The sequence below is a fragment of the Salvelinus sp. IW2-2015 genome, linkage group LG23 (genome assembly GCF_002910315.2).
Source record: "Salvelinus sp. IW2-2015 linkage group LG23, ASM291031v2, whole genome shotgun sequence".
NCBI classification, from domain to species: domain Eukaryota; kingdom Metazoa; phylum Chordata; class Actinopteri; order Salmoniformes; family Salmonidae; genus Salvelinus; species Salvelinus sp. IW2-2015.
The window spans coordinates 43,616,370-43,628,882 of NC_036863.1; the positions used below are offsets into that span (position 1 = coordinate 43,616,370).

The 12,513-nt window shown below is 44.2% G+C and overlaps 1 protein-coding gene across 1 annotated transcript; it reads right to left on the reverse strand.

Annotated features, from left to right (window-relative positions):
- Nucleotides 1-7,294: 7,294 nt before the first annotated feature.
- Nucleotides 7,295-9,609, reverse strand: LOC111950803 (claudin-4-like). Its single transcript, XM_023968704.2, has one exon. The coding sequence runs from the start codon at nucleotides 9,227-9,229 to the stop codon at nucleotides 8,579-8,581; it is 651 nt and encodes a 216-aa protein (XP_023824472.1). The 5' UTR covers nucleotides 9,230-9,609; the 3' UTR covers nucleotides 7,295-8,578.
- Nucleotides 9,610-12,513: the final 2,904 nt, after the last annotated feature.

A 12,513-nucleotide genomic window follows, 5' to 3' on the forward strand; every position in this document is an offset into this window, starting at 1 on the left:
TAATTGCCTATAGTTTTCTTGGCATTTCGTTTAGGGTCACGCGTTTACCTGTATTGAGCATGGGGATGAGGTCTAAACACACACTCTATTAGTGAGATGATGCTGACTAACGGAAAATGTGTAACTTTGAAAAACAACTGATTGGACATGTTATCCAGCGAATTGCATGTCCCCTTCTCACCGCCTGTCCCTCGTTTTAATCTAAGGATCATTCAAGTTGAATTAGGACCAGGTTGTGTGTTCTCTCTGTGGACCCTTCTGCCATTGGCTGATCTATGATCAGTTGAAACCAACAAAGAGAGAAACAGTGAAGAGAAGGAAGCAAGTCCAACCGAAACTCTAGTCAACTCCCTCTCCCCCTTTTTGTTCTTCTTGTCTCTCTCTTTCCGCTCTTTCTCGCTCTTTCTCTCTCTCCTCTTCCTCTGTTTCGTTCTCCCTCTCCCCTCCCCTCCCCTCTCTCTGCTCTTTCCTCTGTGTCATTCTCTTCTCTCTCCCCTCCCTCCCTCTCTCGCTCTTCCTCTGTGTCATTCTCTCTCTCTCTCCTCTCTCTCTCTCTCTCTCTCTCTTCTCTCTCTCCGTTGTACGATTGTGCTGTGTATCTTCACACATTGTCAGAAAAACGAACTTCTCAGCCAAGGCGTGACGTAAAAAGAAAGTCATTGTTAAGTGTATAGACAGCCCATACTGTACTCCTTTGGAAAACAACAGATTGTGTTGCTACTTGCCTCTTATGTCTCCCATACACTCCCATAACATGATTCAGTAGCTTTTTGACCCTGTGTCTCAGTGCACTTACTCGTCTGTCTCTCCATGTTAACACTAGCAATGACCACTCAAAGCCTTGTCTGTTCCTTCCACCAGCACCTGATCATACACACACTCACACACACATACTGTAACCATATTTTCGGACGAAGATGACAAAATGGGTTGAAAGAAAGTTATTGATGTGACTAGATTATGAAAAATGTGAGGGATCCTTTGGTTTACTTTAATCTAATGGTCCCGTAAAAGTAAAAAACTTGATCCCACCAGGTTTCAACTTACATTTTTTGGGGGCCTTTTTCTGCATTTTTGTTTTCCAGTGAGACAGGTTATTTCTTGATACAATAGAAACACACAAGGGTGCGTACACTCTTGGGGAAAAAAGCGCTATAAAGGGTTCTTCGGCTGTCCCCATAGGAGAACCCTTTGAAGAATCTTTCTTGGTTCCAGGTAGAACATTTTACATGGAAGCAAAAAAGGGTTCTCCTATGGGGACAGCTGAAGAACCCTCTTTGAATCCTTTTTTCTAAGTGTAGGGAAGGACAGAGAAGTTCACAGAATTGCACTGAGATTTTTCACTTTAAAATGTATGCCAAACAAAAACCAATGATTTCAAAGTGTAACAAACCATACAAATCTATGCACTATTTATGCAGAAAATGTTACAAAAACACATTTACTGGAAGAACWGTGCAAATGCAAAGTACGGTAACAGAATTACAGTAAAATCTCCCTCACTTTTTAATGTGATCACGTTTTCCAAAAACTCTGTTCGGGCTAGGCCCCTTTTTTCTCAATTTCCGATAGAATGACGTGCCCAAAGTAAACTGCCTGTTGCTCAGGCCCTGAAGCCAGGATATGCATATAATTGGTACTATTGGAAAGAAAACACTTTGAAGTTTGTAGAAATGTTAAAATAATGTAGGAGAATATAACACAATAGATATGGTAGGAGAAAATCCAAAGAAAAACCAACCAGACATTTTTGTTTTTGAGAGACCATGCTCTTACAATGGCAAGTATAAGGGCATACTGGATGCATCCCAGGATGCAATTCCTATGTCTTCCACAGGGTGTCAGCAGTCTATGTTCAAGGTTTCAGGCTTGTAACTTCAAAAACGAATAAGAAATATCAGATTTAGTACAGGGACACAGTCTTGGAAATTCGTGTTTGTGYGCCCTATGAAGACAGGACGTTCCTGCTAAAATCGGTTTCCTATTGAACATACTTCTTTCCGTAAGAAATATTATAGTTTGATTACATTTTAGGGTATCTGAGGAGTAAATAGAAACGTATTTTGACTTGTTGAAACAAAGTTCAGGGGTAGATTTTCGGATTCCTTTCTCTGCATGTTGAACGAGTGGATTACTCAAATTGATAGCGCCAACTAAACAGACTTTTTGGGATATAAAGAAGGATCTTATCTAACAAAACGACACTACATGTTATAGATGGGTCCCTTTGGATGACAAATCAGAGGAAGAGCACACACACACCACACAACACACACACACACCACACACACACACACACACACACACACACACACACAACCACACCACACACACACAACACACACACACACACAAACAACACACACACAACACACACACCACACACACACACAGTATGACATACACGCTAATGGCTGCAGTCAATTTAAGTGCTGTAACACCATAAAGAAATAAAAGGATCGTTACTAATTGACTGTGAATGGCACACTAACCTAGAGTAAATGACAAGCTACGTTCCAGCTGTGTTTCTTTTTTCTAGTCATTGAGGTGACATGATATTTCTTTAAAGTCAGTCACTTTTCAGAATGCAAATTATGCAACTACTTTCCCTGTAAATGATCATTTGTAGTCCCAATTTGTAATCGCAGTAAATAAAATATGTCCTGCTCTCTCTCTGTCTCTCTCACCCTCTCTTTTTCTCTCTCTCTGTCCCTCTGTCTCTCTGTCTTTGAACTTTCAACATGAGATGTTCCCTCAGATAAGAACCATAATAATATGTCATTATGTAAGAGGAGAAGAAGGTGTCATAAGGAAACTATTGTTTATGTCTAGCTTACCACACAAAACCCAATCCAAATGTTTCGGTCCAATTACTCATTAAATGTTTCTAATATTTCACAACACTTAATTGTCCGTAATGGGATAAACGAGTTGTATTGAATTGAAATGTCAGTAACATGCTGTGCGCACTAGCCTTGAGAAGTAACCAACTGTTGACAGTTTGATACCAGCTAGAGATAGCTATCCCTGGTTTAGCTGCGTCAGTGTTACAGGTGAGGTGGGGTGGGGCAATGCTCATTTTGAGGCAAAAATACGTAGAGGGTCACTCCAGGCCACACTTTCTGAAGGAAAGGGGTAGTAGAGCGACCATTCTAAGTTATGAGCACATTACAGCACACTTTAATACACGGTTGGGGTAAATTCGAATTCAAGTCAGTCGAATCAGGAATGATTTGAATTTTAAAWTCAWTTTTTTTTTAAAGCTTTTTAAATAGTTTCTATTTTTAACTTTATTCAGTCTGTTATTGAAAATAGATGCTATTTTTTCAATTATTGAATTKAAATTTCAGTTTAATTGAATGAGCAAGTCAGAAGAGCTTGGTGCCTCTCCAACATGTGTCCTTCAAACTCTTTCTCCTGAAGTGTTTCACCACCACGAAATCACCTGGGTTCAAACAGTGTTCAGCTCCACCTGCTAAATTTGGCAAAGACGCTTTCACCTGGGGTAAAAGAGTCTTAAGAACACTGTTAAGGGTGACACAATATGACCTCCTCCGTTCCTTGAAGGGACAAGCTGTTCTGGGTATGATCTCTCTCACGAGTGCTTTCGCCACAGCAGCCGGTGGGCTCTCCTGCAAGGGAAAACAATACTTATTCCCCTCACAAGGGGTCAACTCAATGAAGTCCATCATTAATGCTCAAAAGGTCCTTCGGTCCTTGGATTGACTGAAATGTTAGTTAGTCATACAAATCAAACATTTCTTGCAGAAATTCTCTGCAAACACAGTACAGCCTACTCTACACCAACATTAATTTACAATATCCACCATCCCTCCTTTGACAATTTTGCAAGGAACTGGAGAGTACARCGGGACATGGCAAGTCTGCTCCGCTCATCAAGCCATACACCCGACGTGTCCTTATGACAGCACCCCGCCCACTTGAGTTGTCTCTAAAGCATCAGCCTTGGCCTGTAAAGCAACGATGTAATTAACAGAGAAAGGGTTGGTGGGAGCTGGAACTGCTGCCATCTGTAGGAGGGAGGAAACGGAAGAAGAAGTAGCCCGTTTAGCTGCACAGTTAGCCTTGGCATTCCCCAGAGAAATGTTATCTTTAGAGGGAGCATGGGCCTGACACTTTATCACTGAGATTAACGAGGGGAGTTGAACAGCCTCCAACAGACAGGACACAAGCYTACCGTGAGTCATTTGTTTTCCAGGGGAAAACCCTCTATTCTTCTACAATGTTCCAAATCATGCACTACACCAAATGAATACCTACTGTCGGTGTATATGTTAACAGAGCTGTCTTTATCCAAAATACAAGCTCTAGTCAAAATATAATTATGCTCCTTGAGCTGACAAGTGAGATGGGAACCTTGCASTCTCCACAGTCTCCAAATTGGTCACAACAGCACAACCAACTTAAGGCTCTCCTTAATCATTACGCTGAGCAGACCCATCTACAAATCCGGATTTTCTAACAGGGTATCTCAAGTCCAACCTAGGGCTACAGTCAATTTCAAGAGCTAAGTCACAGTCATGGTCTTCAACCAGCATCTGCTATTGGGAGAAGCGTTCAGTTAAAGGGTAAAGAATTGTAGACCGCTTCCGAGTAACATGGGACATTGTCAACAGAATGTTCTGATCGTCTAGCAGTCTCGCAGGCTTTAAATGAGCCGTTTTTGCCTGTGTAATAATTGCGTGCACAGCATGGGGCGCATGGAGGGTTAGAGGAGACACAGCCACAATATCAGAACATGCCAAAACAGCCTCAGTAGCAGCCGCTACCGATCTCAAACAGGAAACCATTSCCCTGATCACACTATCCAATCGTTTAGAATTATAACAGGTCTATATCCATGATACTCCGTCAAAAGTGCTGACATAAACTCCCCCGTCTCAGAAACAAACAGATGAAAAGGTTTTGTATGGTCGCGCAGGCCCAGGCAAGGGTTGGACATCAGAAATTTGTTTCAATTCTACCAATGCCACCTCAGCCTCATCGGTCCAGACCACAACTTCACTCGCCTCCATCTTTGTCCCATAAATACAATCCTGCAGTAGTTGAAATATCTCTGCATAGTCTTTCAACCATGGACGGACGACAGTAACCAGCCACACCCAACAAAGACATCATGTGTTGCTTGGTACCAGGTTGTTAGGCAACCCTTTAATTGCCCATCGCTCCACCATCCCCTTTCTGGGTTACATCATTGCTGCAGGGAGTGTACAGATGGATCGTGGAAAAGTGAGAGCGGTAGTGGATTGGCCCCAGCTTACATCCAGAGTGCAGCTACAACGTTTCCTGGGATTCACCCATTTTTATCACCGCTTTATCCGGGGTTACAGCACCCTGGTTTCCCCCCTGTCTGCACTCACCTCTCCCAAGGTTCTGTTCATGTGGTCCCAAGCTGCTGACCGGGCGTTCCGGAATCTCAAACACCGCTTCAGCACAGCTCCTATCTTGGTTCATCCTGACCCGTCCCGCCAGTTTGTGGTGCATGCCAATGCTTCGGATGTCAGAGTGGGGGCTGTCTTGTACCAGCGTTCTGCCCTGGACCTCAAGCTGCATCCCTGCGCCTTCTTCTCCCACTGCCTCAACTCCACAGAGAGGAATTACGATGTGGGGAATCGTGGGTTTCTYGCGGTGAAGATAGCATTGGAGGAGTGGAGATAACCAGATGTTCGTTCCTGATAGGGTCTGCTCCTCGTCCTGGAGTTGGCCCACGACTCTAGGCTTGTCTGCCACCCGGGCTCCCGGCGGACCCTGGCCTTTGTGCGACAAAGCATTTGGTGGTTCCTGACGTCGCCGCGTTCGTCGCAGCATGCACGATCTGTGCATAGAACAAGACTCCTCGGCAAGCTCCGGCTGGTCTCATTCAACCTCTGCCTGTCCCTTACCGTCCCTGGTCTCATATATCCCTGGACTTTGTCACATGTCTCCCCCCGTCTGATGACAACATCCTGACCGTAGTGGATCGGTTTTCCAAAGCTGCCCACTTCMTTCCTCTCCCCAAGCTACACTCTGCCAAAGAGGTGGCCCAGCTCATGGTGCAGCTTGTCTTCCGGATACATGGACTGCCTGTGGGYATGGTCTCCAACCGGGGTCCTCAGTTCTCATTCCGGTTCTGGAAGGCGTTCTTGCCACTCATTGGGTCGTCAGCCATCCTATCCTCTGGGTTCCACCCCCATTCCAACGGCTAGTCGGAGAGAGCCAACCAAGACCTGGAGACAACTCTGCACTGCCTGGTCTCCGCCAACCCCACTGGAGCCGGCAACTAGTGTAGGTCGAATGTGCCCGCAACACCCTTCCTTGCTCTGCCACTGGTCTATCGCCCTTTGAATGTTCCCTGGGGTATCAGCCTCCACTCTTCCCTGAGCAGGAGAAAGAGGTTGGCATACCTTCGGCCAAGWTGTTTTTCCGCCACTGTCATCGTACCTGGAAGAGAGCCCGGTCGGCCCTTCTCAAGTCCACCTCCAGTGGCAGATCGCCACCGGACCCCGGGCTCCCCGGTATCGTCTCGGGCAGAAGGTATGGCTGTCCACCYGGGWTCTACCCCTACGGGTGCTGGGTCCCCGCTAGGGACATCCTGGACTCAGGCCTCATCGCGGATTTCCAAAGCCGGCACCTTGGTCAGCCAGGTATGCGCCCAGGTAGKACGCCAGGTGGCGCCCYTAGAGAGGGGGAGGGGTACTGTCACACCCTGATCTTTTTCACCTGTGTTTGTGCTTGTCTCCACACCCATCCAKGTGTCGCCAATCTTCCCCATTATCCCCAGTGTGTTTATACCTGTGTTGTCTGTTTGTCTGTTGCCAGTTCATTTTGTTTMGTGAAACCTACCAGAGTTTTYCCCCTTGCTCCTGTCTGTTCAAGTTCCTGTTTTCTAGTTTTTCCCAGTTTTGACCATTCTGCCTACCCTGACCCTGACCCTGAGCCTGCCTGCCGTTCTGTACCTTGCCACACCACAATGGATTATTGACCCCTGCCTACACTGACCCTGAGCCTGCCTGCCATTCTGTACCTTGCCACACCACACAGGATTATTGACCCCTGCCTACACTGACCCTTAGACTGCCTGCTGTTCTGGACCTTTTGCACCCTATCTGGATTATTGACCTCTGCCTGCCCCTTGACCTGTCATTTTGCCTGCCCCTGTACTAGTAATAAACTTTTACTTCGACACTGTCTGCATCTGGGTTTTACCTGAAACGCGATACACTTGAAGTCAATATTACACGAATCACTCTTTATTGTCAGCAAGCTGGAGAGGTCAGTCAGTTGGATGCAGAAATTATCAGTCTGAAGTGAGCTCTATACATAGTGACTTATATACGGCCACATAAAAACCAACATAAACATGATTCATTGGATTGATTCCAGCATGTGACTGGCGCCATCTCCTATCTTAATTYATAGAACATGTTCTGGGCGTTCTGCCAGATGGTCCTAAGGAAAGGGTCATGACTCCCTCATATCTTTACCCAGCACAGGCAGGAAMCAAGGATTACTTATGACACGAAAGACAAAATGAACATTTTCAAGGCTATCTCATCACTACATACAATGATCCTGATTTACTGTCCATCTCCTATTAGAATCATGGTTTTACACACAGCACAACTATACAAATGGAATAGTATTCCTTTACAAGTGATAGTACAGATACAGTATCATAATATTTCAGAGAAAAAGATCTGAACACAAAGCATGCATGATATTAAAAAGCTATGTAATATATGATTGTTTGTACAAAACAAATCTTATTTTACCAAAAATGTACACACATTGACCTAAATACAGTGAAACTGTGAAGAGGAAGATATCTATGATAATGGGACCTGAGCTGTATCATGGACCTAGCAGAATCTCTCATAGTCAAATACATTCAAAAGACACACGCGSGCGCRKGCAYACACACACACACACACTGAATCACATGATCAAATCCATGTAAAAAAAAAAGCGAGAGCTAGTTACTCCTCCGTGTCAGTGATACACAGTGCAACATTTTAACTAAAAGTTTCAGTGTAACAAAATCTTACCTTGCSAACAGAAAACTACAGACACAATAAGGCCCTCAGTACTGCACTACAAATATGAGCCCACGTACTGTGTAACTATAGCTTTTTTCTCAAGTACTTGWAAACCAAGACCCTTCAAGTTTTCATTTACAGTACGGTGCTGAAACAAAAGGGCTTTGGTTTGTCATCTCAAGTTTGAAATTAATGAATAAAAACTATAATTGAAACTATTGTGAAATAATTAACAGTTGTCAACCCAGCCATTTGGGATTATATGTACAGTATCTCGGTCTGACAGCCTCTACCATACSTCACACAAGCCTGCACACTATAAAGCTGAACAACGAAGCTAAATAGAAATGCGCAGGGGAGGAAAAGCCAAGAAGTAACTTTAAAGCACACATTTCTTCATGTTGGAGTCTTTCTAGGAGATTCCTCTCCTAGTTTTTGTGTCAGACAGCAAACAAACACGCTAATGTTCAGGATAGCGATACCTCTCCTCTTCTTTTCCTTCAATTTCCTTCCATTCAATCAGGCAGGTGAAGAAGTCTCTCTCAGACATAGTCCTTCCTGTCGTATCCCGCTGCRCCCCCGCTGCGAGGGGCGGAGTAGGCCATGCCGGGGGGCTTGTACCTCTTCTCCTCCCTGGGGGGGCAGGAGCTGCACAGCATGGCCCCTCCGATCAGTAGCAGGGCTGCGGCCCCCCAGCCAATGTAGAGAGAGGCCCCCAGCTCCCTCTTCTGTGCGTTGATCAGAAGAGGGTTGTAGAAGTCTTGGATGATGGTGCTGGCCGACCAGGAGACAGGGATGAGGACGAGGATCCCGGCCAGGATGAAGAAGATTCCGGAGATGATCATGACTTTAGCTTTGGMGGGTTCATCATCGATGCAGTTGGTGCACTTGGCTCCGACGATGGAGACCATCACCCCTAGAATCCCCAGGATGATTGCGATGATTGTCATGGCTCTGGCGGCCTGCAGGTCCTGGGGCAAGGCCAGGAGGGAGTCGTAGACCTTACACTGCATCTGCCCCGTGCTCTGAGTCACACAGTTCATCCATAGGCCCTCCCATATGGTCTGGGATGTGATAATGTTAGCTCCGATATAGGCTGTCACCTTCCACAAGGGCAAAGCACAGACCACGATGCCCAGGATGAATCCTATGACGCCCAGGGCAATTCCCACGATCTCCATGCCCATCGACATGCTAGCTCCCTGGGCTGGCTCTCTCCAACACCTGCCCTTCCTGGTGGAACGAGGATGTGACTTAACTAAGAAGTTCTTAGAACCTGCTGAGATTCTCAACTTCCAGAATCCAGTGCACAAATTCTAGAACTAACAGAGGATTCAGTCAAGCTGAGATTCTAATCAAAGACAGAAGATTCTGTTCCAAATCTGGAGCTTCTTTGTGGTTCTTTGTGTTCAGTGTTCTTCCTTGTAACTCCTCTCTCGCTCTCTCTTTCTCGCTCTGTGTGTGGGGGTGTGATGTAGCTAAGTGATGCTGCCACATAATCAGAGATCCTTTATACCACAGGGTAGGCAGGAGAGAAGGAAGGGACCAGTCACCTGGTGATGATGTCTCAGTATGGTAGAGCAGGTGTTTCAAGCTCTTCACAAAAACAATGACCTGCCCATAGAGGSTACTRAGAGAAGGGGATGGATGGARGAGGAGGAGGAGGGAGGAGAAGCAGGAGAGATGWGAGAAGAGAAGGGAGGGAGGAGGCAGCCAGAGGGGAGGGTTTCACCTGTAATCTGACTCCCTCTTGACTGTTCCTTAAAGGAACATAAGGACAATGATAATTACCCTGGCCTTGCCTGCTCCTTTCAGAAGAAATAATGCCCTCTAAATGTTGGGGGAAAGTATGCTGAATCATGTCTTCTGACTGGATTTACACTGTATATTTGAGGTACAGGCTGGTATAGGTGGGTCGTTCCACGACGAGGTGCTTTTGTGTAAGAGTGCCTTTTGTAAATGAAATAGACTTGCTAAAGTGCCAAAATTCTGCATTTGCCATGTCCCTCCTTGCACCGTCTTGACTTCTGGGAATATTTTTAACGCACTTAACCGCACATTATTCAAGTTTTTACCATCATTGGTAAAGTTCTGGTTATTTTGTGGCTTTAGACAAAGTCATTTCTGAAGATTATAATTTATTTAATGTGGATTAGCGATTCATTTAAGTCTGTCCCTCATTTTAAGGTCAAATCTTTTATGTGAAACTGAACTCTCATTTTAATATGGTGATACTATTATTAAAGATTTCAAAAGAAACATTCACCATCTGAAAGTAAAAATCATAGTGTGGATAAAAACTGAGTGGGTCATGCATACAGTAACACGTCAACCCTGTTATTATAGATATACAGGCTTGAAATGTTTGACAAATTACATTTTTTGGTGAAGCAATTAAATTGCCACTTCCTGGTGTCCATTCTCCCTGTCACAGGGGGATTTATTTGCTGATTTAGGATGAACATAATCAACCTTGTCACGGTCAATCCTGTTACTTTATTTGGCACTTAATATAAGTAAAGTAATTTAAAAAAAAATTGAGATGAGAAAACATATTTTTATGAAGTTAAACATGTTCAAATTAAGTAAAATAATGTATTATTATAATTTTTTTGTTACACTTCTCAAAAGGCACCGAATTGGTGGAACAAGACAGGAAGTGTCATATAATGGTTTGAATACAGGTGTATTTCACACAAAAAACAGGGAGGGGAAACTAGTTATGTTGGTTTGAGAAAAATGCCCGCACGCACACACAGAGCAAAAAGCCTTACATTGTGATCCCCCTAGACCTATAGCAAASTACACAATTACATTTTATGATAGTGATTTCTGACAGCGGTCTCTTGGTCCCTTGACTCTAATGGTAATTATTCCATAATTTGTATAATTCTTCCTTAGTTTATATTCCAAATARAATGTATTACAGTTTTTTCCAACTGCTTACGCACGTTTTCAAAACTGTCTCCTTTTTTCAAAACTCTACACACAATTCCCAAAACTGCACACACAAAATGCAAAATGCCTCACATCTCCTTCAAAATGTAACACTGCATTCAAAATGGCATAAACACATGTCAGAATGAAGGATTTGCATCAAATGGCAAACACTGCTTTCATAATAGTACATTTTTGGATATATCATGTAAACACTGTTGTTCTAAATCTAAAGCTCTTTGGTCTTTCATAGGCTTATATCTACATTTCAATACAATGTTCTACAGTGAAAGTAATCTGCTGAGAGGGGTAACAAGTACACTGTAAACACCAATGCAATGTAGAAACAGAAAATATTTATTAGGCCAAACATTACTGTTGTATACAGTAGCATACAACAAAACCATAAACATATGTAAATCAAAAGTATATTCTTTAGAATACAGTAAAGAACACAATTGTGTGTGTGGGGTCCCAGGGGGGCAGTCCAGGAATTGGTGGGGGGGGGGGCAGTCACCAGTGCTAAGCTACGCTTCATCTCTTCTCCGGCCTGGGTCTGGCCACAATACTTCGTCCACATCACAAGATACGTTTTCTCTTGCCAAACATCGAGGGAAGTATCTCCTAGCTTGGCGTATCCAACCTTGGACAGAGGCAACCTCTATGTCCCCACATGCGTCCTCCATTGCCTGGAGAAGCGGCATGCGGGCATAGGGTTGGCGATCATACACTTTCCAGCGCCAGGCTGAGAAGAATTCCTCTATGGGATTTAGAAAAGGTGAATATGGGGGTAGGTACAAAACTACAAATTGTGGATGGGTGGCAAACCAGTTTTGGACCAGAACAGCCCGGTGAAAACTAACATTGTCCCATAAAACCACAAATCTAGCAGGCTCCTGATCTGGATCAGGGACAAGCATTGTGTAAATTGCATCCAGAAAAGTGAGCATATGGCCGGTGTTGTACGGACCGAGTGTGGCATTGTGATGGAGGACCCCGTTTTGAGTGATGGCAGCACACATAGTTATATTACCCACACGCTGTCCAGGGACATTGGTAATTGCCTTCTGTCCTATTACATTTCTTCCGCGGCGCCTGGTTGAAGCCAACCTCATCCACATAAATAAATTCATGGCGAATTACATGGGCATCCAGCTCCAATACTCTCTGTAACAGACAAAAGGATATACAGATGAGTAAATATGATATGTCTGAAGTACTGGAAGTAGTGTTGCATACATACCTCTACAAAGTTATGTCGCATATGCTTGACTCTGTCAGAGTTTCTCTCAAATGGCACCTTGTAAAGTTGTTTCATCGTCACTCGGTGCCGTTGGAGGATGCGTTGTATGGTCGACAGGCTTACAGCATTGATGTTGTTAAATATGGTGTCATTATTCAAGATATGCTCTCTTATCTCTCGAATCCTATTGCATTGTTGGCCAAAACCATATTTATAATTGCAGTCTCTTGTACATCTGTAAACAAGCGTCCTCGTCCTCCATGATGTCTTTGCCTTTCCACTCTGTACAGAATTCAA